Genomic DNA, 26,451 nt, shown 5'->3' with positions numbered 1-26,451 from the left:
TGTGACGAGCCTGGCAACAAGCCGCATTGCTATTGGTTCATATTTTCGGACTCGAACCAATAATCTTCCTTTTCTTGTGGGCGTATATGGTTTTTAACCAATCATTGTCCGTGACCTCTTATTACTCCGTCCCATTCCGTAGCAGGTTAAGGGAGAAGTTTAATAGGGTGCACAGACTGACCGCGTTGGCTTAAATTACTCTTTCAGGAAAGGCTTCAGTCTGAATTCTCTGACTTCTGTCATGGCAGCGACAACAGTGCGTTCTCTCCTAAAGAAGAGGGTAAGAAAAGGCAGTCAGACAGAAAGACTTGCAAAAACACAGCTATTTCGGTCCTCTTTGTAAAGTGACAATAGGCACCACAGTCATACACATAACATACTATTTAGCACCTTAGTGAATTGGGACGTAACCTGCTTACGGGATGACGTCACACACTGTGATCTGAACCTGCTCATAAATTATAGCTATGAAAGAAAAAATATATATATTTATAGCTATAACCTTATGATCTTTTCCAAAGCACTAGGTCACATCTAGGAGATTTTTCTCTATTAAACAAGCAAGAAACACTATCTGAACTTTTCAGCAGCTCAAACTCAAGAGACACGTCTCTGGGTCTTAACAGCAAATGTAAAATATATTACAGAAATTTGCATTAAGTTAAACGTAATGTAAAGTGCACATGGTTTTAAGGTGTCTGTATTACATGCATGCGATTCACTTTTAATAATGTCATTATATCCATACAGGCACTTCTGCAGTTGGGACACAGATGTTACTCCGCTTCTGTGGTGAGTAAGTGGTAATGTATAAGAGTTCAAATATAGGATGAATAAAATGCTTTATTTGTGAATTAGCGATGGAAATTTAGATACGTTTTCAGGGAGTGATTTTATTTGACTCAGCTTTGTAATAAGAGCCGACTCCTTTGGCTCCCAAATGACTCACTCCTTTTATTCCTCTGTGAAACAGGCAAAATAAAATTACTGTGAATTATGTAAATATATCTTTAAAAAAGGTCAAGGCCCCTTGCATCCCTATTTTAATTTGCCATTTATTCTGATCTCCTATACTACTGTAGTTTACTGAAAAAAAATCTTCCTGGTCATGCTGCCTGAAAGACAGAGCTGTCAGTCACAAACTTGTGCTCATGATTATCAGGCTATCATTATGTTTGAACATGGAGTCTGTCATTGCAACAGGCTGAACTATGGATTTTGTTTAAAGGTGACACTCCTCCACACACCTTGACTTTCTCTGTCACCATATAGTTCCCCTTTTACATGAATATTATTATCACATTATTTATATATTTATATTATATATTTGTAGGTATATATTATTTATATATTCACTGATTTATATTGTGAAATGGATACACTGCTAATGAAGCTTTGTGCTCCCATGATTACTGGTTAGGAGAGATGCATATGCAATACTACATAAACTAAAAGGCTATAGCGTGTAAACCTTGATTGAAATTCCTGCTAATAACTGTATACATAAACATTAATATTTATTGACTTGATCTAAAACTGGCTTTTCCATTTTGTTCACAGAAACCTGTTTGTCTGCACACATGCTAATGTATTACTACGTTATGCCAAACTGTCAGGATTAAACTGTCACATAACATTGTTAGCTTTATAAAGTGTGGTTTTGACTCAGAATCCAGTGCATCACAAAATATAATGGATACAGTAGAACTTTTTATTTTATTTTTTTTTCCTTTCCGGTGGAAGAATTTACAAAATCTACATAGTGCAAGTCATATGTTCTGTGTATTTTTAAGAATAGATATTGTCATAAATGAATAAATTATACAAAAATATGGGTATAGATTTAGATTTCTAATGAGCAAGGGAAAATCTAGAGTCAGCATGTGGAAGAAACAGATCCTGGAGCAAAAAGAATAATCTGCATTTTCATCATTTATCTGCAAGTGCACATTGTAGACATAATTCAGACATAACAAAGCGTGTTAAAAGGATGTTAATTGTGAGTATGTTATGAATTACAAGGCCTGGGATGAGTACAGAAATGTGATAAATTGTAGCAGCAGCTGTTAGGTGATCTAGGTGAGGTAATCTATAGAAGTAAACGGGTCTAATCTAGTTTGGTGAAATCTGCTTTGACGTGACTTTCATTGTTTTCTTTTTTTTCTTATAGCCCACCACAAAGTTGTTCATTGATGGGAAGTTTGTTGAATCCAAGAGCTCAGAATGGTTAGACATTCACAATCCTGTGAGTACATACTTTAAGGCCTGTTTTAAACTTTTTAATATTCTAGCTCTACAGTTCCAAATACAGACGAGGAAGCATAATATTGTGCACTACCATGCACTTCTCACACTTTATGTACATAACTGCTCAGTCATATATTCTGTATTCATATTTAATACTCATACTGTCTATTGTATCACATCTGCATTGTCTTGTATAGTCTGTATTGTCTTGTCTTGTATAGTGTAGTGTTATTTATGTCTGTACTTTTGAGAGTCACAAACAGCTGAAACCAAATTCCTTGTGTGTGTCAACACACTTGGCCAATAACCCTGATTCTGATTCTGAATCTGATATTATACAATGCGAGTTAATCCTTTTCCGTGGTATATAAGTTAAGGTACAATCGCTAAAATGGTAACGCATGTAAAATGATATTGCTAGAAGTAGAGGTTGGTGTAAATCATATGTGTTTTCTGCTTAAACGTTGCTGATTAACCATTTACACAGGCTTTGCACAATGTAATCAACACATAGCCACACATACTTTCCTCTTTCTAGATAAGATTTGATGTAGCATTGAACTTCAGATTATCTGCTTGGACTAGTGTTAGAGTATTTCTCACTGTATCCCTTGCTAATGGTCATGTTGAGCTTTCTGCATCTTTTAGGGTAATAATGCAGTATATTAGTTCAGAACTCCAATTTATATTTGCCATTCCTGGTCTTGGTGCTGAATAAATCACAGTCAAGTTTAAAATACACTGTATGGCCAAGACGTGTGTGTAAGTTTTGTGGGCCGATAGAACCTAGATATGCTTGTTCTGTGATTTTATGTTCAGTTTTGTACTTTTGGGGACTGTCTGTGTAAGGTTAAGAGTCTGTATGAATGATAATTACAGATGCATGTTTATACTCTTTGTGTCTATATATTTAAGTTCAGTAAAGCTCACTTTTGATGAGTAGCTCTTGTACCTCACTACTGTAGTTAAAAGTTATAATTCTCACCTCCTCTCAGGCCACCAACGAGGTGATTGGCCGGGTCCCTAAAGCCACGCAGGAGGAGATGTTGGCTGCTGTGGATTCATGCTCACGGGCCTATCACTCTTGGTCTGAGACTTCCATTTTGACCCGTCAGCAGGTTTTCCTCCGCTACCAGCAGCTCATTAAAGACAACATTGTAAGTCCCATATATGTGCTGCAGACCTCGACAATATATCTGATTAGAACTTAATTCCAGAAAATAATTACAGAATTACCTCCTAATGGATGCTAATTGATGGGTATTATCTTTAAATGGGAATCATTTACACATTTACACTACTATGTGTTGCAGAAAGAGCTGGCTAAGCTGATCACTGTGGAGCAGGGGAAAACACTGGCAGATGCTGAGGGCGATGTGTTCAGAGGATTGCGTAAGTCTCAAGGATCATCTTTCAAAAGACCGGTTATGGAAACAGGATGCAGATTTACTGTGAAGAAGACCTATACAGATGCATCTCAATAAATTAGAACATTGTGGAAAAGTACATTTTATTTCAGTAATTCAACTCAAATAGTGAAACTTGGAATATATTTATAAATTCATTACACACAGACTGAAGTAGTGTAAGTCAGTTGGTACTTTTAATTGTGATGACTTGGGGTCACATTTAACAAAAACCCACCAATTCACAAAAAAACTGAATATGGTGACCTGCCAATCAGCTGATCAACTCAACACCTGCAAAGGTTTCCTGAGCCATCAAAATGGTCTCTTAATTTGGTTCACTAGGCTACACAATAATGGAGAAGACTGCTGATCTGACAGTTGCCCCGAAAACAATCATTGACACCCTTCACAAGAAGGGTAAGCCACAGACATTCATTGCCAAAGAAGCTAGCTGTTCAGAGAGTGCTTTTTCCAAGCATATTAACATGTTAACAGAACGTTGAGTGGAAGGAAAAAAGTGTACAAGAAAAAGATGCACAACCAATTGAGAGAACCCAGAACCGAACAAAATCAGTCAATAATTTTGGTGAACTTCACAAGGAATGGACTGAGGTTGGGGTCAAGGCATCAAGAATCACCACACACACGTGTCAAAGAATTTGGCTAAAGTTGCCGTATTCCTCTTGTTAAGCCACTCCTGAACCACAGCTTTTTAAAGATGCCGATTTCATTTTCCAGCAGGATTTGGCACCTGCCCACACTGTCAAAAGCAGCAAATGTTGGTTAAATGACCATGGTGTTGGTGTGCTTGACTGTCCAGCGTGCACACACCATACCTGAACTCCATAGAGAATCTATAGGGTATTGTCAAGAGGAAAATGAGAAACAAGAGACCAAAAAAATGCAGATGAGAAGTGTTAATATTTAAAGAGAATGTGTGTGTTTCAGTATGTGTTTAGTAATTTCTCTTCCATATCCTGTTTTCCAGAGGTGGTAGAACATGCATGTAGCATCACTTCCCTTATGCTAGGGGAGACTCTGCCTTCCATCACTAAAGACATGGATACCTACACATACCGGCTACCCATTGGTGTCTGTGCTGGCATTGCACCCTTCAACTTTCCGGCCATGATCCCACTCTGGATGTTCCCTATGGGCATGGTGTGTGGGAACACGTACCTGATGAAGCCCTCAGAGCGTGTGCCCGGATGCACAATGATGCTGGCCAAGCTGCTGCAGGATGCTGGTGCTCCAGATGGCACACTCAACATCATCCACGGCCAGCATAATGGTATGAAATTCACAGGGGTGACGACTTGTTTTCATTGTGATGGTTTTGACATGATATACTATATAATTGTGTAGTACAGCCCTTGAATTCAGAAGTTGTATAAAAACTTAGTAGTTTTATCCAGTTGTCCTACTTCCAAATGTTCTTAAAATGATGATTGCCTAGTTACTGAAAATCTGTAAAGGTATGAAAAGGTGTCTGTGTGAGAGATCTTTTTTGACCTTGGGTTTGCTTTTGTCTGTTTTTGCAGCTGTGAACTTCATCTGTGATCACCCTGCGATAAAAGCCATCAGCTTTGTTGGCTCCAACCAGGCAGGAGAGTACATCTACGAGAGAGGCTCTAAAAACGGCAAGCGAGTGCAGTCCAACATGGTCAGTCCCACGTAACCCACAAACCTTTACTTCCACAGAGGAATGTACAGTTAGTAACATTTTAATAAAGTTCTGAAAAGAAGCAGAGACACATTTGCTCTCCAGCTTTGGTTGATCTGGCAAGAATTGAACTGAGTGACCCAATTACCTGAATTTAGCCTATTAGTCTTCAATCTATTCTTAACATCTGTAGTTTAGCCATAGTGTTTCTGATCTTCGATTCCTTGCTATAGTGAAATAAGAGCCCAAAAAATCCCCAAAACCTTTTACTTTTTACAGTTAAAGCTGTGTTTGGATCAAATATGAGTAAAATTCACCAGACAGAAAATCCAAACTGTTGAGGCAACTGCCAGATGTAATGTACATCAGTGAACTTTAGTCACTTTATCCAGTAAAAATTAAGAAGCTGTTCATTACTGAGTAACTCACACCACACATTTGTCTCTGTTCTCTTTCTGTTGCTTGGTGCATGTCTGTGAAAGAAAAAAACAGCTGAATGTTCTGGATTTTTTCTTTGCCTGCCAAAATTTTCTTCTTAGCAATGTTGGCATCTCTGCATTCCTGCGGATCACTGGCACATATTCCTGATGTTTAAGAAGCCATTTGTGTCATGCCAGTCTTATATTTTCTAGCCAGTGGATGGCAGCATTAGATATGAAATGGATATATTCAAGGTCGTGTACCCAGACTTCAAATACCCCAGCCAAGCCTGATTCAGTATTTTACACTTGCTATTATCTTTGTTGGTCAGTATTAAAAAGTAAATGGAGTGAAGCTTAATGTACATTTTAATCATTTTAATGTCAATACTGCAAAACGGACAGGACTCTTAGTCAGATTTAGTCAGTTTTAGTTGAAAATTGTGGAAAGCAATGCATTGTAAATAAGCAAAGAGTTAAAAGTTTTGTTTAGTTTATTTTTTTCTTACTTATTTGGACTGCCATGTAAAGAATTTAGAAAGTAAATCAGCTATTTATGAACTGATGGAATAGAATGAAGGATTTATTTGACATAGAAGCGATATGTCAGTCCAAAATTACTTCATATACCATGTTGAAGTGTGTGTATAATTTCATTGTCGATTGGTTTTGTGAATACATGCGTATGTACTGTACGTACTCACTACTTGGCACTAAACTCGGACACAGAAATCACTTAAATCGGTAAATCTCTGTTACAAAACACAGGGGGAGCAAGTCAGCTTGCTATCCACAGAATGGCTGAATAAAAAAAATTTTTTGGTTTAAACTTCCAGTAAATAAAAAAAAAAAATGTTTGTTTAACCATAATTGTACATGTAGTATGAAAGATGAATGAGGCTGATGTGTTTATTCACGTCTGTCAGTCTGTATGCCATTTTACATTTTCTTCGATTCTGCTCTGAGAGTAATTGCAAAGCTGATTTTCTTTATGTCCTATGCTTATGACCAGGGAGCAAAGAACCATGGTGTGGTAATGCCAGATGCTAATAAAGAGAACACACTGAACCAGCTGGTGGGGGCTGCATTTGGAGCAGCTGGTCAGAGATGTATGGCACTTTCTACTGCCATCCTGGTGGGAGAAGCTCGAAGCTGGCTGCCTGAACTAGTAGAGCGGGCCAGGAACCTGCGTGTTAATGCAGGTACACACGTTGTAGACAAAAAGCTCTAATGCTTAATTTTTTTTAATTACTAAATAATGTGGTATAAACAGACTTAAAATGGATGCATACTATTTCTTTTTTGTTGTTGTTTATTCACTCAAACATTATTTGTTTAACTAAAGAATAGATACAGGTAGTCTTGTTCGCCATCTTATTCTAAGTTTGCTCGCAATACAGACCTATTGAAGGTACTTAAAGTATTTTGCGTATTATCTCAAGCCTCATTATTTCAAGCCTCATTTTCCCATTTTCTCTGTATGACACTCTTAATGTTTCCTGTCCTCATTCATAACTGCTACAGTAAACAGAAAAGACAGAATGAGGATTTAAAGGACAGATGACTGACAATGATTTTCAGTATTTTTGCTCTTCTCTATAACTAGTGTTTCCTTTATCTGCTCTCAGTCCTCCGTTGGTCTCTTCTCTGTCATCATCTCATCATGCTATGGCTTTTTATCCCTCTTGGTGCATTCTAGTAGACCACCCAAGCCTTCATGACCACACCTCTCCCAGCTGCACATTCAGTACAGCCAAAGCAGAGAGAAGCACATGTTTCTTTCTTATGCCACAAACTTGAAACACTCTTTGTGGTATGGACACATGAAAGTAACACAAGCAGCCCAGATTAAAAGATCAAATGTATGTAAAAATGAAATTTGGTGTAGCCAAAAACATTGTACTGCAATGTGGTAACCAAGCTAAAACTCAAAAACAGCTTTGGGAGTGAGCGCCTTGGTGTATTTAACCAACTGTGTGGGATCGTAAGAGAGACAAGTTTAATCTTTATGCCTTAACATTGCAAAAGAACGCAAATCACTGGCAAATCCTTATAACATGGATTGTTCATGATTAATCACATGTTAATCACATGACCTGTCCATCTCTTAAGGTTATTCTGTGACTGTGTATATGTCTGTCTTTCTAACTAACTATACATTGATTAATTTTTTTTGGTCCTAGGTGACCAGCCAGGTGCTGATATTGGCCCCCTGATCACCCCTCAGGCCAGGGACCGTGTGAACAGACTTATCCAGAGTGGGGTGGATGAGGGTGCTTCACTGCTGCTGGATGGCAGGAATGTGACTGTTAAGGGCTTTGAGAATGGCAACTTTGTGGGGCCCACCATCATCAGTAATGTCACAGTGAGTCATTTATGGATGACCGTAAAAATCAGCAGCTGCTGAGCTACCTGTTTAACTGGAATCCAATCACTTGTTTCCCCTTTTTGCCCTCCAGCCTGATATGCAGTGCTATAAGGAAGAGATCTTTGGGCCTGTTTTGGTGGTCTTAGAAGTTGACACTTTGGATGAAGCCATCAGCATCGTCAATAAAAACCCATATGGCAACGGAACCGCCATTTTTACCACCAATGGTGCTGTAGCCCGCAAGTACAGCCATGAGGTGGATGTTGGCCAGGTGAGAGGATTTTTTGCACTCCAGTTGATAATTTGTTATAAGGGATGTCTTTCAAATTTTGCTCTGTATCTTCTAGAAAACCTGAGCAAGAACAATGATTATGTGTAAAGAGTAAGAGACGTCTTGTGAAATAACGTGTACAGTATTTTCCGCACCATAAGGCGCAGTGTCAATTACGGGGTCTATTTCTGTACTTAACCCATACATAAGGTGCACCGTATTATAAGGCGCATGCTAAAACATACGGTCTACAAAAAAGGTAACAAGCAAAATGGTGAGTTTAGTTGTACTTTATTCTACTATTTAACAACACACACACACACACTATTTTTTAATCAATCTTCTCCCACAAATCCATCAAAGTCCTCATCTACTGTGTTTTCTTAACTTGGCGCAGTACATTTTCTTGCTTCCTCCACTTCCGAACCATAGAGTCATTGATGTTGAATACTTCCGCAGCTCTATTCCCATTTACAACCGTGTAACTGATAGCCTGTAGTTTGTATTGTGCCTCATAAGCATCTGATTTTTATTGGCGGATGGCAAACCAACTTAAGGTGCATTTACTGCCACCTACTGGACTGGAGTGTGGAGCGCATAATGGTTAGGAAGAAACAAATGTTGTTTTGCAACATACCGGTAGTTTACCTACCGGAGGCGTGGTGGAGGTAAGCGTACGTACTGTACGTATTACGTAATGTACTCTGATTGGTTTATCGCTGCCAGCGTACGTAGTGTATGTATTACGTCCCTGTGTCAGCGGGAAATGGTCTGACAGTCAATCAAGCGGAGCGTTTACCAAAGTCGCACAACATTTTTACAGATTTTTGGAACTCAGTGCACACACAAGGCGCACCGGATTATTGGCCGATTTTTGAGAAAATTTAAGGCTTTTAGGTGCGCCTTATAGTGCGAAAAATACTGTAGTTTTAACAGAATTGATAATGATTTAATTAAAAATTTGTTGAAATGTTATGCTCGAGTGATCACAGTTCCTGTGAAGCCATTTAGGGTGAAGCGCTTCAGGCATTCACAATGAGTCAATATTAGAACATGATGTACAGTAAATGTAACGTGTAAAAGCACTTCGGCGCCTCTCCTCTAACCCACAGAAAGCCAGTCGCTGTCAAGTTGTCCACGTTCTGTCCTCAGCTGCCATACCTGACACGCAAACATTCTTAACAAAATACAGATTTTTCCAAAGCAAGGGATTACCTTGTTTGCCTTGACTAAAAACTCAGAGGGGTAAAAAAACAAAACCTTACAGCCACTTCACAACATGCAGACTCCAAATAGCTCATAGCAAATATGTGCTGTTTAAGCAAAACACAGTGCTCCTTAGAAATCCTCTGTAGGTGGAGATTCTGAAACTGCGTCCACAAGGGATTCCATGCAACCTGTTGATCTGGTGGCTGGGTATTAATGACACACCGTCTCCCTGTTTGTTTGTGGCTTGCAGACGTGTTGTATGTTTGCGATTCACACAGCTAACAAGGCAATGAGATGAGTTGGCCTCCAGAACCTCCCTGCACAAGACATCTTTACTGTACTCCCCATTCTGTTCCCTCCTTCACTCACTCTGGCTTCATCGCTTCCCAAACTAGACTGCTCACACTGCCATTTTTGACATTTCAAGAAAGAGTGCCAACTTTCAATATTCACCCACCCTAACAAAAATGTTTTGTTTAGTTACCCTATGCATACTTTGCTTTTCTCAGCAGGTACACACAAAAAAAAAAATGATTGTGGCTTTTGGCTTTGTGTTGTCGTGTCACTGAATGAGCTAGTTGTTCAGCACTTTCCATACACAGCAGTCAAGGCTCAGTAGCAATATATAGTTTTATGTCGTTAAAACAAAGTTTCCACTTTAAGTAAATTGAGGTTTAGCTCCAAGTACTAACTACCTCGGTTTTGTAGCAAACAAGTGGGAAAAGGAAAAACAACCGAAAAAGTTGTCATACATCTTGGTGCTGTTGGGATTTTATTGGCTTTGACAGATGCTCTGATCTAAGGTAGGTTAGTTGTGTGAACATGCTTATTTTGCTGCTGTTAGGTGTTAATCTTTGTTCCAATCCCAAAGAGAGAAGCTGCTCAACACCAATTTGCCTTGATCTCTTAACTGGCATTGGGGTGTGAGTGTCTAGGCTGAGGGAGACAGGGCATCTGATTTTCACTGCTGTTCTTCATGCATGGTTTTCCTTTTCCAGATCGGAGTGAATGTACCAATTCCAGTTCCTCTACCCATGTTCTCCTTCACCGGCTCTAGATCTTCTTTCAGGGGCGATACCAACTTCTATGGCAAACAGGTAAGTCCATCTCAGCTGCTGATGCCAATTAGAGTATTATTAATAGATTCTAGCAGCTAAATTAATTGTGTAAAGATCTATTAAACTAGTATACATTTAACACAACATGCACTCAAGACATTTTAAATAATACCTCTTCTAGTCTCGTATAATATAAAAGGTATACTCCAGGATTTCTAACCAATCGCCCAAGATATTCTTTTATCCCTTTGCATAATAATTTTAGATACGAATACACGATTAACAATACTAAGTGTTTTAACTGATTTCTGAGCATTTTGTATGTTCTGCCATTGTAGGGCATCCAGTTCTACACACAGATCAAAACTGTTACTTCACAGTGGAAGGCAGAAGATGCTACTGTAAAATCTCCAGCAGTCACCATGCCAACTATGGGACGTTAAATTGCATTAGACCACCCAAATACTGACCTCTCCCGAAGCCCCAGAACTGTATCACTTACTGTACAGACAGCATAAAGTGATCTTGGGTTGTTGCTATTATAGAAATATTAAACAGTAATCTGTGACAAATGTTCCACAAGACTATTTAACTTTCTGACCCAAGTACAGTATGTCCAAAACTGCTATATTTCTTTCCATGGCTCTGTTTGCTTTTCCACATATTAATGCCAACAACTGGTAACTATATTTGTCCAATGGAATTTACAGAGATTTAAAGAAATCTATAGCGTAAACTATGACTAGGCAAAGCATTAATGCATTTCAATTTTTATTATTTCATACCACATTACCTTATCTCATTATGTAGCACAGATATTCTGTTACTTTCAATAAATAAGCAATGAACATGTTCTTCTTCAATGTGTGCTTAAAAAAATACTATGCCAGATTATGGACTACTTTAATGTGCTAAATGGTACAATGGGACAATAAATGGACAATTGGGGTAATTTATGTGATTTGGTTTATTTATTTAATTTAATATGTTAACATATACATTTTACTTATCCCATGTAGGATGCAATGCTTCTTTCATTCACACAGAACCAAGCCATTACCTTCCACTAAATACTTTATTCATATGGTTTAGAAATACTGTATCTATAGTAAAGATACTTTCCTCAGTGATTTGTATTTGGCCACAGGATTATGTGGGATCATGTGGTAATGTCAGCCAGGTTGAGGTGCTTGGAATTATGGCAGACCACTGGGGTTCGAAGTCATATTGGACACGGATGCCTGGGTTATAAAGGTCATTGGAGATTCTTTTTCTCTGACTCTGTGTGAAAGACCAAAAGAAAGGTCAGGGTGTCTTTAAAATACTGATGAACAAAAAATAATAATAATTTGAAAAATAAAAAAGATGAAATTCAAAGATTTTGAGAGCTATATTTAAAATGTTTGTCAAACATTGCTTTGATTTTCAGGGAGACTGGATTAAAACTTTAATTAGAAATGATCTAATCATTTATTCAGATCATATCAACAGCAATATTAGTTTTATATTGCTTAATAAATTTCTTTGCTACATACACTTCTTAAGCACTTGATATACTGGAGGAAATAAGCTGACCCCTTGTGTTTACCCTCATCATTTCATGACTAGGATCTTGCAGCCTTTGAAAGAAAGTAAATCAAGTAAAAGGAAGCCTGTGCATACTCAGGTTTTCTGTCCTGATCCCTCTCAGAGGATGGTGCCAGTGCTGGAAGCTGCACTGCTCTCCTGCAGGAGGACAGAAAAATGCAAAGATATTTAATGAGGTGAAAAGCACTGAAGGGGATGAAGACAGGTGATGTACATGAGTCATGTAATTTCTTAGCGTTAAGGGTTATTTTAGGTTAAAATCATACTAGTGTGCTTATCTTGGGTATTTTGTAATGAACCCACATCCCTCTCTTAAAGTAAACATAAATAAACACACTGGTCCTAATTTCTTTCATTCGTTCATTCTAATGATCCATTAGCTACACGTCTACCTAAGTTCTGTATCTTCTGCTATTTAAAAAAGATGCTTCCAGCTGTCTCCAGAGAACCACAAATGCTTCGAATGTGCTAAACAAGCTGCTGGGTGTGCATGAAGAGCTCTGGATCCAGTTGCCTTATACCAAAGACATGCTTCTGTGGCCACTGCACCCTTATTTTTTTACCCCACAGCCCTCATGCTTCTTCTCTCTCCTACACAAGCAGGCTTTATACTGTTCAGTCTTTAGTGTGAAACTGAAATAACAGGCTTGATGACACTGTTTTCGTTTTGGGGGTATTTTAACTGTACTTCCAGATCAGTGGTTATGGGTCATAAATTGAAATGGTAGAAGTGGAAATGAGGAAATTGGATGCACATGGCTACGTTTAAAGCCATAATTTTCTGCAGAGATTGTGAATGGAAACTTCTGTGTGTCTTGGGATTTTTCTGCTGTAGTGCAGACAGTTGTGAGTAGCAGTATGATGACAAGATGGCTTGTGGTTGATTACTGCTGGTTTAACTACTCTACAGTACTCACACTAACAACATGGAACACTATTTACTGTTTGTGCTTTTAGCAGTTCAGATTGGAGGATGAGCTGCATTACTTTGTAAAGAGGCTCCTATCAACCTATACTGTATATCTAGATCATAGCCTATGGCTAACTGTAAAGACAATACCTGACCATTTATATTTTATGTATTTTTGTCATACAAATCTGCTTGAATTTACATAACAATTAATGACAAAAATGTAAAATATTTAAAAATCTTTACCTGGTTTTCAGGCCATTCATTTTAGCAAAGAGAAGCCGCAGCACTCGCTCCTTCTGCTCCCAGGTTAGATCAGAAATGTCCACTTTTGAGCTCTGCAGGTTGCTCCTGAAAACCAACTTGTTAGTACATGTGGATAAACACTGAGTTTTCAGTTTATTACATACATCATACACCTTCACAATTAGTTCAATCACAATTAGTACACTGTATGACCAAAAGTATGTGAACACCTGACTATCACACTAATGTCTAGCTCTTCCCCAGACTGTTGCCACAAAGTTGGAAGCACAATTTTCTAGAATGGCTTTGTACAATGTATCATTACAATTTCCTTTCACTGGAACTAAGGGGATTAAATATGTTCCAGCATGACAGTGTACCAAGACATAAAGCAAGATTCATTAAGACATAGTTTGCCAAAGTTGGTGCGGAAGAACATCCTCCACAGAGCTCTGACCTCAACCTCACACCAGGTACAAAGTTTTCACACCTAACTTCAGCCTCAGTAGCTGAATGAGCCATGCTCCATCAACTAGAGGAAAAAGCCTCCTGGAGGTTATTGTAACAGCAACGTTGGCACTGAATCTGGAACGGGATATTCAACAAGCACATATGAGTGTGATGGTCAGGTGTCCATCACACTGTCTCACACTGTCACATGATGAACAAACTTTGGGCAAATTATTTTTTCTATCCTAAGTTAGTATTCTGTCGATTGTTCTTAAAGTGATCCTACATGCTCACCATGGCTAAATTGCTCATGCTAGGTGTGTCTAGTTTGTTTTTCTTAAACAGCTGCTGTTCTGGGCTTTTCACATGCAACCATTTAAATGGTTTACTAGGAATTGCTCACAGTATACAACAGAGCTAGCTGATCTTATGGGTGGGAAAAGCTTGTAGATCAGAATGGCATGAATTGTGCAAGCCACCATACAGGCCACAACCAGCCAAATAACATCCAAAGAACTTAATGTGCACTACTTCTAATCTGGTATCTTGGTGCATTATTTGTTTGGTGCAATACCATGCCCTGACTCATACAATTTGGTTTAATGTTTTAACAGTCAAATGAAAGCACCGTTCACTAGCACAGTTCTAGATATTTGATTTGTTTAGGGTTTTGAAATATTTAAAATCCATGATGCACCCTACTGAGGGATTATTGTGGAGCAAAAATATGCTTTTACAGTGATCTCTTCCAACTCACCATCTTTCAGCCTCTTCCATATCAGTGTAAACATTGTTGGTGCTGTGCGGAGCTTTGTTAAAAGTGCGTATGTGGGGGTACTCCTTCCTCCCTGAACGTGCTTCACTCATCCGTTTACGATAAGCCTCCATTGCTTCCTGTCTTTATACACAAACTTAATGAGCATATACTGAGTTAAAAGTCTTATACAAATTTGTATATTTAATTTTGTCTAGGTTTAAGCATTAATTTATTTATTGAATTTAATTTTAATCAGGTTTATTAGCAGTAGGACTGCTGATCAAGCTGGTCAGTATGTAGGAAATAAAAAAATTAAGATTCAACATCAAAAATATCAGGCCACATTTTATGGTGCAATTAACTTGATTCCTATTTTGGCAAATGTAATATTATCTTTTCAAATAAGTCTTATATAATTCACCATTATCTGTTTGATACGTTCAGGCGTTCAATGCATGAATTAATTTAGGGTGTCTGTATGTGTTCCCTGTACCTGTAATGGATCTGGCTGGTTGTGATCTCCTGCTTAACTTGAGCCAGAGCCTCATGGAAGAAGAGCTCAAGCTCGGTGCGCTGCTCCACAATGCTGCGTGCAAGCCGCTTTACTCGGCTCATCTCACGTTCATGAATACTCAGCAGTTTCTGCAGCTTCTCCAGCTCCACCTTGCCAGCCTGAGCACTAACTACAGCTTGTTCCTGCATGGCCACTTTCTTCTGCTCACAAGTGGTTAAAATGTGGGCCAGCTCCTGCTCCAAACTGGCTACATTGGCCCTCAGCTCAGAGATCTCATTCCGCTGGTCTGCAAGCTGAGCTAAATTGTCTGTCATCATTATCTTGCTTGTCTCCTATGAGGACAGTGGGTCAAAATTTTCATATGGCATGTTAGAGTCTGATCAAACTTATGTAAAAATGGTTCTCAAGATTTTTGAGACCAAAAGGTTTTGAATTTGGCACTACAGTAAGTGCCTTGTTTGTTGGAAACTTTCTTTATCCTGAAAATAGCCACCATAGTGGTGGAATTATTGAGGGTAAGATGAGAAGAGCCACAGAGCAATCCTAGAAGAAAGCATGTTCCAATATGCAAAAAACCTGCGATTAGGGTAGAGTTTCACCCAACAACAGGACAGCAACTCTGAGCAAGACTTATTAAATAAGACTTATTGCCAGCTCTTGAAACGAGAAGTTCAATATCTAACCCAAATAGCTATTAAAATATGGTAAACTGTGCAAAACTTTTCAAACAGGCTATGGAATTTAGGTGATGATTGACTGGTATTAATAGCCCAGTGTGTTCCAAGAAAACATTCAGCACACCATCACACCACCACCACCACTAGCCTGGACTGTTGACACGCGGCAGATGGGTCTATGGATTCATGCTGTTAGTCTCAAACACTGACCCTATCCTCTGTGGGCTTCAATATCTGAGATGAATCAGACCAGGCTTTTTTCCAGTCTTAAACTGTCCTGTATTGGTAAGTCTACTGTATGCTCACTGCATCATCAGCTTTCTGTTCTTGGCTGACAGAAGTGGAAACTGACTTGGTATTCTGCCGTTGTCGACCATCCGTTTCAACTTTCAGCATGCTGTGCATTCTGAGATGAATTTCTGACCACCACAATTATGCATAGTGATTATCAGAGTCTCTGTAGCCTTTCTGTCAACTTCAATCAGTTGGACCAACAAGGTGTTTCTGTCCACAGAACTGCTACTAACTGGATGTGTAAACTCAAGAAATTGGTGTGTGAAATTCTCTGGAGATCCATCCTGTCTGACATGGTCAAAGTCACTAAGATCACATGTTTCCACCATTCTGAATGGGTAAACATTACCTGAAGCTGATGCCTATATCTGCAAAATTTTATGCATTGCATCTGCTGCCACATGATTGGCTGATTAGATTATTGCATGAATAGTAGGTGGACATCTATTACATGAGTGTATAATATATACAAAATAATATGAAGTACAGTATAATACATTAAGTTTGTGCATAAGCGTAAAAAACAAGTATGTGTGTTTATGATGAAGGCATATGTTAATTGCAACCTGAGGGAACACTGCAAGAGGGCTGTGTGTGTGTGTGTGTGTGTGTGTGTGTGTGTGTGTGTGTGTGTGTGTGTGTGTGTGTGTGTGTGTGTGTGTGTGTGTGTGTGTGTGTGTGTGTGTGTGTGTGTGTGTACTGGGGTCATGGAAAGTGTGCAGCGTGCCAGGCCACAGCGAGACAGGAGACTGGCTCCTCGAGTGGAGGTGAGGAGAAAGAGCCACCACAAGCAAAGTCAAACATACAGTCCAGTGCAAATAAACGGAGGGGGGAAATACTATATGCAGACATAGCCGCCAGAGATCAGGAACTACCACAATAAGAACATAACTAAAAAATAATTTTGGCTTCTCATTATTTCTGAATGTAGCTCTGCTTTGTTGTCTGTCATTTTTGGCCTCTTTAGGTTATGACCTTTGTAAGAACAGCTTACTAAATAAGTGATATATATATATACTCTGATGACACTAAAAAGGTCTCCAGTCCTCACAAACTGTCAAATATCTCCATTCTCTAAAATAAGAAGACGGTGGTCTGGCATGACGACTTGCATACAGAGCTGTCATTGAGACCTTGGAATGGGGATCCCCACATACTGTAGGAAACTGCATGTATTTCTGTGCAATGTGTGCTTTTTCTAGATTTATCATTCAGAGGAAACATAGGTTGAGGAGCTAAATATTCAGTGGAGTTTAATATTGCATGCCAAGACAGCTGAAAACAGTGTGGTGGTTTGTACAATGATGTGTCAGAAATAGACCTCTGTAATGATTGTACCTTATCCAGGATGAGAGAAGCATTCTCCTCTATCAGGGCCTCATTTCTCCTTTTTAGCTCTTCTGCCTCTTTCAAGTGATATCCAAGAGCCTCATTCAAACGCACATTCTCCTTAAACACTGACCGGGACACGTTATCCAGTTGCCTGTTGAGAATGATCAGAACAGAATAAAGCAGACCTGAGGTTTACCTACACGACAGTTCATGGACATGAAAATGCTTTACCAGCTTGCAAACTGTACATAAACCTGTTACAAAATTAGCACTGAAATACACTATATGGCCAAAGGTCTGTGGACACCGGACCATCACAATCCTATTCAAGATTTTGTTCCCTCTTGGCTTTTAAAATATTTTTCTCTCTTCTGAAAAGGCTTTCCACTACAAGAGCAGTCAAGCACTGATATCAGGCAAGAAGGTCTGGGAGGTTTTTCAGGTTCTTCAACACCAAACTTGGTAAAGCATGTCTTTATGGAGCTTGGTTTGTATGCAAGGGCACTGTCATGCTGGAACATGTTTGGGTTCCTTAGTTCCAGTGAACGGAAAATCAAAAGCATTCTATTAAATTGTGTGCCTCTTACATTATGGCAACAGTTTGGGGAATGTCCAAATATATTTGTGAAGGTCAGGTATTCACAAATTTGGCCATATGGTGCATGTTTCATCCCCCCTTTCAAACAGTCTGAAAATACCTCAGTCTTCTATAGAACACCAGTACAGTATATGCTGATCCAAAAAGGTGTCAAAGAAGTGACCAGATGATGCATAAAATGACTGAAGCACTAAGACATTGGGCTTGTCCTCTTTCTACTTGTGACTCATCTAATTTAATTTGGTTGACCGCAAAGGCTTGGTGGAGTAAAGCAGGTGCAGGTTTGTCCATTGGTCTGAAAATCGTAAAAAAGGAAACTCCTTGGCAGAAACAGTCACAGCTACAATGCCACATCTAGAAGCAAGATATTAGAATGTTTGCTGCCATGACTTTGGTAAACGAACCAAACAAAACTAACACACAGCTTTTGCTGTGGCCAAAAGAATTGCACTTGTACACACACACACACACACACACACACACACACACATGTTCTGACAAGTACACATTCATACACACTGTTTGCAGAACAGAAGATATAATCACTGGCTTAGGTGATGTATACTATCTCCAAGAGAAAAGGTTTGGTGTGGTCATGATAATAACCTTGTTTTTCTACAAAGGTTATTTACTTTCTCTCTCTGTATGATGGAGCTGTTTGAAACTATCCTGTAATTGGAGGAGGGGAGGATGCACAGAGAATACACTCACACAATCGCCTCTTTGTGGGCTTTCTCTGCTAGATGGGCAATTTTCTGCTCCGCTTCCTTTTCCAAACAGACCTAGAGGGAAGAAGATAAACAAGTGATTGTTCCAATTCTTTGGGCACTTTTAAAAAGCTTAGATCTTCTCTGAGTCTCCTTTTTTAAGTTCTCCAAACCGACAATGACATTTTCTGCAATTTTTTAGATGAATACCTTTTCAATTAAAAATTTATGCTCCATTCTTGCAAGATTCTCCTTGTGTTCACGCTCAGCAATGTACATCCTTTCTTTCATCTAAAAAAAATTAGAAATATGAATTATGTGTTAACCCATTTAATGAGCATCAAATGAGTGTATTGTCATTGTACTTTCAATGCTATCAAAATGCAGTCTGCCTAAAGCAAGAACAGACATGAATATTTATGAATGTTTTTCTTCTTGACAAAACTATTTAAAGGAAAATATTTTTCTTATTTATTTAAATATTTAACATGAGGTCTCCAATAACAACTTCAATAACAAGTTTTTATTTACTAATTTATTTATTTTCTAATAAATGTAACTTGGTCTATTTTATCTTAGGTTGGTTTTCTGGACTTTATCCAGAATGCTGTTCAACTGTCTGTTAAAATGGCATGTGTCATTTAATCATTGGTACATCTTTACCTATTGTAGCAATAACTTATTCCTTAAGTCTGGCATTCTGCCCCATCCCTGAACATAACTCTATACCTGCATGAAAACTAAGCTTCAACCTTCATAATAATAATAATGCCAGCTGCTTTTTCATTTCATATATACAGTAAGTGACCTGGCAATTCAGGTTTTTGCTATAGCTCAGAGCTGTGAAGTTGTTTATTGCATTTGTTTCTGTCTCTATTATATCTACATTGGATTACATTTCCCATTCTCTAGATATCTTCTGCCTACTGTGTATTCATGTGCAGTATCTGTTAAACCCCCAGTTTAAAAAAATCAGCAGTTTGTACAAGGAATATACAGAATTATATATACTGTGTAACAGTACAGTGATCAGTTCTTGTTCCATATGAGCTTTCTTTTTGCGGAACTCCTTGATGATCTTGAGCTCCCCTTGAATCATGGAAAAATCTCTGGATCTCTTCTTAAACTTCTCCTCCAGCTCATTAATCTTCACTGTATACTCTGCAACCTGCAATAGCCAATCAAAATGAATGAGTGGTTAGCAGCACAGTGATCTTGATAACAGGGATGGCCTTCGTGTCTTTTTTTAAAAAAAAATTGGCAGCTGCAGAGCTAGGATCAGAAGGATGGTCGGTTTTCTGAGAAACATGTATGTACAGCATCACTATGGGAGGGCAGACCCAAACCGCTGAAGTAAGAATTAGAACGCTTGGATTGTCTATGGCTAGTACATGCAAACCAGAGGAGAACATTCTAAGCTGCCCACCGGAAAGACGGCAGCAACTGGAGCTATTCAGGGACCACTGAATCCAGGCAGAACCGACAGTTTCAAATCAGGAGTCTGACCTTTTGCCTCATGTCTCGGATGGACCGCATGTTGGTTATGAAGGGCTTAGATTTCAGAATTGCTCAACAATGAGTCTGCCAGGCTTGAGTTGTACAGAATTTATAACTTGCTGCAGCAATGACAATGACAGTGTGGGAAAACTAAAATGGATAGGTGTTATGAAACAACAATGTGACCTTCTACTCAGAATGTGAAGTCTATGCCATAGTAACAAACCCAAATGCCCAAATTTTTAACTCTCTGTAAATGATTTAGAGAGTTTGCATTAGCTCATATAGTACACACTAAAGCATATTACAAAATAAATACAATAGCAGTTTCAAAATAAATATGCATATTTTGGTTTGCAGTAACAAAAAAAGGGGTCGGTAGGTAGGTCAATATTTTTTTTTTCAAGTTTCAATGTAAAAAAAAGTACAATTTTGTTGATGGTGATTACGTAGGTATGACTTTAAACTACTTAGCATATCGTGACGTCACTGACTGGGTCTTCAACCCGTGCCTTCGGGGGCATCATTGCAAACCTTATTTTGATGCTGGACGCAGTTTTTCCAGAACTTCGTGCCAAGATAAAGCGGTGTCGAACTGTTTTATTGAATTTTTTTTTTACATGTATTCTGGTGCCCGAACCCGTTAATACTATTTTATTGCTTTTGTATTAGTTGTTTGAAGAGTAAAAAAAAGATCGGTTTTAACGCAAATTTACAACCGGCAAGTCGGTCGGACTTAAAGCAAAAAAAAAAAAAAAAAAAAAAAATTTGAGTCGGTCCAAAATTGACAGGTTCGGTCGGGTTACGGCAAACACGAATATTTTTAAGGATGGCCTTATGTACAATTATTCTATTTGACACTCATATTTGCAATTATTCTATTTGGATAAGTGGTGTCCAGTCTTCAGTCGTCTCTAGTAGTATTTATGACTGGTGAACCCAAAACTGCAATAATAAAAGTGTAATATCTCCTGTTTATCTAGTTTATATAAAACCCATTCCACATCTGCACAATACTGCAAGGTATGAGATCATGCAGGAAAGCACTAACTTGCTATAGTATAACCTTATTTCATCTACGACCAGTATGTCAGTGTTGATAATGTTATTTGCTCCATGAGCCAAACAGGAAAGGTGTGGCTAATTGTTCATATACTGAATCATCATTACTTTCAAAACATACAGGAAATTTTTGATGAGAGTCACAAAACTGAACACAGTAACAGATACCTTTCACTGTTTTCACTGTAGATTTGTAATTTGAAGATTTTAAATATTCATTTGAATATCAAAAAATGGTTGTAAATCTCCACGGTCTCTGGTTTACTCCTGAGCTTGAGTTACCGTTTCTGTGCGTGCTGACCCCAGGTCTGTGTGGGTTTTCTCTGTATTTTGCCAGGAGGTTGATTAGCTATATTAAATTGTGGAAATGAGTATCTGAATGTGTGTTTACTGTACATGGTTCCCTATGATGAACTGTCCTCCAGTTCAGGGTGTATTCCCACCTCATGCCCACTGTTCCTGGGACAGACTCCAATCCACAATGACCCTGACCAGGGTAAAGCAGTTACAAAAGATGAATGTAGAGAAAAAAACAACCTTTGCTTGCAGGGTGAGTTTTTATATTTCATACTTCTCCTTTCCTTGTTTAAGCATCAGATTTAATTACAAAAGTAGCAGGGGCAGCTGGAAAAGCATTGGTGAAACAAACTTTGGCTGACTGTTTTTCCTTCTGAGCTCAGAGACATGTTAGCCCACTGTTGGGGAAAAAAGCAATAACAACCAAATGGCAGAAGTTTTAACTCTCTGTGACTGATTTAGAGAGTTTCCATTAGCTAAGTTCATTTTCAACATGAAGTGTTTTATCTTATTGTAGAGTTCCAGTTGTTTGGCAATGAAATCACATCTAACTCCACCACAACAATGTGTTTTCCAGAACAATGCTGCATGGGCAAATGTGACATTAGTGTCTAAAAAGGGGCATGTTATAACTTTGTCCAGACCAAGCTTTTTTCGGCCTGACACTTATTGGAACCCATTTTTACACGCATGAAGTAAAAGATGGTAAATGGAAAACAGCTGTTGACCAAAGCATTGCATTTCTAACTCTAAATTAAAACATTTCAGAGAGACCATTGCTGGTGCAAGTGGTAACTTGAAATTATATTTTAAAATCCTTGCAATGTATTCACATTCTGGGATTGGGCTTATAAAAAAGCTTTCATCAACATAATAATAATGTTGAAATTGACATTTGTAATTTGCTACAAACAAACCATAAGACATATAAGGGATGAATAGCTTGGCATATATCTGAACTGGCTGATGCATACCAGTTCACGTTTTAATTACAGGCTCCATGATCCCATAGAATGGGGATTACATGACTGCAAATGTTGGGACTCTGTTATAAAGTTTTATGCTTGCTATGTTTTTCCACTACAAATGGACCTAGTAAGCATGGGTATAATTAGAAATAAGAAAAAATATTGGTTTGGGAAACACATTTTCTTACATTCTGTGTAATGGGGCAGCCCCTTGACACGCTGTGCAATTAATAGGTTTTGACACATGATTTATTATTATTGGCAGGATCCTGGTCATAAAAAAATTATTGAGCATTGCTGGTCCCCAAAAATGGCCATTTTTGACCTGCTGTTATGCTTCTGTATAATGGACTAATTGCACAGCTATTGTTTCATTTAGGGTGAAAATTTTGGCAGTGTTCTGACCTGTGGATACTTACTAAAAACTCTTTGTCCTGTAGGGCTTTTGATTTCTCAACTTTTAGCTGCTCTTCCAATGCAGCAATCTGTAGGAACAAACAAGTTTGAAGTAAGTAATGTCATATCTGTTACACACTTGGTAGATATCTGCTGACCAAATATCTGCCATGGGCTACTTCTAAAACCCTTTATTAATTAGTACTATGTAAGTTTATTAGGTGACTTTTTTTGTGTTGCAAGGCAGTATACACTTTTGGACTTATAACTATGGACTAGTAGTCATCCAAGGATGTGCACCATGGATGCTAGATTCTAAACTTTCCAATGTCTATATAAATATTTACACACATTTATACATATACATCATTTACAATAATTTACTTACTTATTAATATCACCTTGATTGTTTTTTTAAGAAAACACTGTACTCAGAATAGTAAAAATAAGAATCTTGAATCTGTTGAGGATTTCAGGTTTCTACACTTTAACTATAAAGTGAATTTTGTTCTTCAAAACATATTTGTGCAAGTTCAGAAAAAAATGTCTATCCTGTTTGTGCCATTTTTTTTACATAAATTTGAGACAGTGTCAGTCCAACCCGATATTCTACATAGCTTTTATTTGTTAAGCTGTTTAAATCTTTTATTTCTTTAAAGATTCGCTTAAAAATGGCCAAATTACTTACTGATTTGTTGTATTTTTTTAACATGGTATTTATTGCTGAGCGCATAAGACTAAGTACACATTGGTGCTAGCATGACACATACCATACCAACTATGATAAATCCATGTTTATACCAGCGTAACTATGTTGTAACTGTGGTTTTGAAACCAAGGTTTTAAAACTATGACTGTATTATAGTAAACACAGTTTCCATAGTTTTTGGCATTGTGAAAAAAACAGAACAATCATGGTTCGCAAATTTGCAAACCTTTAAGAAACTTAATAATTGTAAAACCAATTTTCTTAAGGGTTACCACTAGCACTCTAAGCATTACCAACATTACCAACTATATAACCTGCCTATTATTTTCCTAACAACTTTAACTGCTAGAATGATCTATTACTGTAATGACCACTAGCTTAATTACTGATCACTTGGCTAATATTAGCTAGATCACTAGGAACAAAACACTATGTAGTGCGTTAAATTTAACTCACTATCTGTATAATGTATAATCATTACTAGACTGCCTTCTACTTCCTATCAAAACAATCTAACTCATGACTCATTTCCATCAGTGTATTGCTGTAAAAATTATGATGTGTACTGGATAGTTGGCCTAAAAAGAATAAAATCTAGATATGATACACAATTTTTATACGTTGTTTATATAATTATTCAGTAATTAAAATCACATCCTTTAGTGTCACCCAAATGAGGATGAGGTTCCCCTTGAGTCTGGTTCCTGTCAAGGTTTCTTGTTTTACCATTCAAGGGAGTTTTTCCTCGCCACAGTTGCCTGACTTGCTCATCGGAGATAAACACAAACACATTTGAATATATCTAATATTATTCTTAATTTTTTTGTATTCTATTAATCTTTATACTATTCTTTATAATAACCTTTTGTTTTATGGTTATGTTCTGTAAAGCTGCTTTGAGACAATGTCAATTATAAAAAGCGCAATACAAATAAACTTGAATTAAATTGAATCGAACTGAATTAATTTATTTAGCAATAGCTCTGCAATCTCCATGATCATGTCATTTTTAATGAAAGGTTTGTTTACATTTTCCACATTCATTTTTATTTTACTTAATCAAAAGCATACCCTTTAATTCATTTTTTAATGTACTGTATCTCATTTTATTTTTATTAGTTTAATGTCATCTGTACACTGTGTGGCCTAATATTCATGTCACAGACAACAACTGAACATTGTAAAAGGATTGAGTTTTAAGTTGAGTGAAGCCAAAGTTTAAACTTCTCTTTAAATCTGATTAAATGTAAAAGCAAATGAAACTGTGGCAGCCTCGAAAATGATCGTTAAAGTAGCTGTGTAACTGTGATTGTGTGACAATACAAGGGCTTTGTGGATTTTATTCTTTATGAAATGACCCCCGAGTGATTTGATTTCTCCCTCTACAGAGAGGACCCTTGTACAGAGGGAGTAGGGCACAGTGATGATGGCTGCAGAATGGAGCACAGCCTCATACACCTTCACCACCTGCTTCTAGCGTTTAGACACTAACCTGTGCTTCTTTCTCGAGCTCTTTCTTTTTCAGAAAAGCAATGATGTCAGTAGTGTCCTTCTCAGCTCTGTACTGCTGGTTTGTAAGCTCTTCATTCGCCCGGGCGAGTCTGCGAGCGGTTTCACGGTATTCAACCCGCGATTGTTCTGTTAGCTCCAGCCGAGCTTCCCACAGAGCCGCGTTAGCTTTAGCCTTCTCCGTGTCACATTCCTTATCCGTATTGGAATTCGACTTGTTTTCCTTATTTGTTTTTCTAAACAAATACGATTGACATGAAAACAACAACAAACAAACAAACAAATAAATAATAGAACAGTTCAGTAAAAGTAAAGATATCGGAAAAGTGTGATCACGTTCACATTGACATTATTGCTCACCCTTTCCCTTTCTTTCCTCCCTTCTTCGTTTTTTTCTTCGGCATACTTTTGAACAACAGCTTTAGTTTAAACAGTAAACAGTATAAGCTACACAGCACTTCTCAGTTTCTCTGCCTTGTTTAGAGCTGTTACCATAGAGACGGTCGGGGCTAAAGGCACAAACCTGATCTCTATCCATCTTGGGGATTGTGTCAAGGAATGCTTCTACAAACAAACTTAAACCAAGATTAAAATAGTTCAATTATTAAAATGATGCACATAATATTCCACTCAGTCCAAATGTAACTGATCAGGTCTGTAGTTTTGAGATGGAGTGAATCAATATTCAAGTGAATCATTAAATAAATTAAATATTTAAACAGCTTAACAAATTAAAGCTGTGTATCAGGTTGGACCAACACTGTCTCAAATTTTCCTGCGCTTACAGTAAATAATGTCATGCAGAACGGCAGATGTGCGTCAGGAGAATAAGAATCGATTTAAATGCATCTGTGGCAGAGATCTTGGACTTGCAGCTTAAATGATAAACCTATAGATGCAAGCAATGCATAGCAATTGAATTATTTCTGTCATTCTTATTTACATCGCTCTCAACTCAACTTTATTTATATAGCACATATAAACACATATTGTTGAGCTGAGTTGATCAAAATCTTTCAAAATTAGGAAACTGGTAAATAGTAAAATGGCAAAAATCATCAACACACACATTAAAAACATATAAATTACATTTATATGTCTATATGACATGACTCTGATGTGCTGGTTGTGATTTTGAAAGTAATTTTTGAAGAATGTTTATTGGAAAATGTCACTTGCCACATCTTGGACTGGAATAAGATGCTCATACAACCAAGCAGGTTGAATCTCCTATCAATGTCTTGAGAGGAACTCTGCTCAGGCAAGTGATAGTTTGAGACCTATAAGGAATGATTAC

At 37.9% G+C, this 26,451-nt stretch overlaps 2 protein-coding genes across 2 annotated transcripts; one reads left to right on the top strand and one right to left on the bottom strand.

The window, feature by feature from the left end:
• The first annotated feature begins 123 nt into the window (after positions 1–123).
• On the top strand, positions 124–11,596 carry aldh6a1 (aldehyde dehydrogenase 6 family, member A1). Its single transcript, XM_027172032.2, has 12 exons — positions 124–280; positions 751–792; positions 2,171–2,245; positions 3,243–3,404; positions 3,561–3,639; positions 4,645–4,947; positions 5,198–5,319; positions 6,751–6,940; positions 7,922–8,103; positions 8,198–8,377; positions 10,585–10,683; positions 10,983–11,596. Exons 1-12 carry the CDS (start codon positions 242–244, stop codon positions 11,085–11,087), a joined length of 1,578 nt encoding a protein of 525 aa, XP_027027833.2. The 5' UTR covers positions 124–241; the 3' UTR covers positions 11,088–11,596.
• On the bottom strand, positions 11,594–25,780 carry si:ch211-163l21.10 (basal body-orientation factor 1). Its single transcript, XM_027172033.2, has 12 exons — positions 25,515–25,780; positions 25,138–25,390; positions 22,960–23,025; positions 19,741–19,884; positions 18,927–19,007; positions 18,721–18,791; positions 17,418–17,562; positions 15,088–15,440; positions 14,595–14,735; positions 13,388–13,492; positions 12,307–12,369; positions 11,594–11,925 (listed from the first exon to the last, which is right to left on the bottom strand). Exons 1-12 carry the CDS (start codon positions 25,556–25,558, stop codon positions 11,841–11,843), a joined length of 1,551 nt encoding a protein of 516 aa, XP_027027834.2. The 5' UTR covers positions 25,559–25,780; the 3' UTR covers positions 11,594–11,840.
• Positions 25,781–26,451: the final 671 nt, after the last annotated feature.

The sequence above is a fragment of the Tachysurus fulvidraco genome, chromosome 12, assembly GCF_022655615.1.
Source record: "Tachysurus fulvidraco isolate hzauxx_2018 chromosome 12, HZAU_PFXX_2.0, whole genome shotgun sequence".
Taxonomy (NCBI): Eukaryota; Metazoa; Chordata; class Actinopteri; order Siluriformes; family Bagridae; genus Tachysurus; species Tachysurus fulvidraco.
Note: the sequence above shows the minus strand (reverse complement) of the source record. Positions and strands in the feature narration are given on the sequence as shown.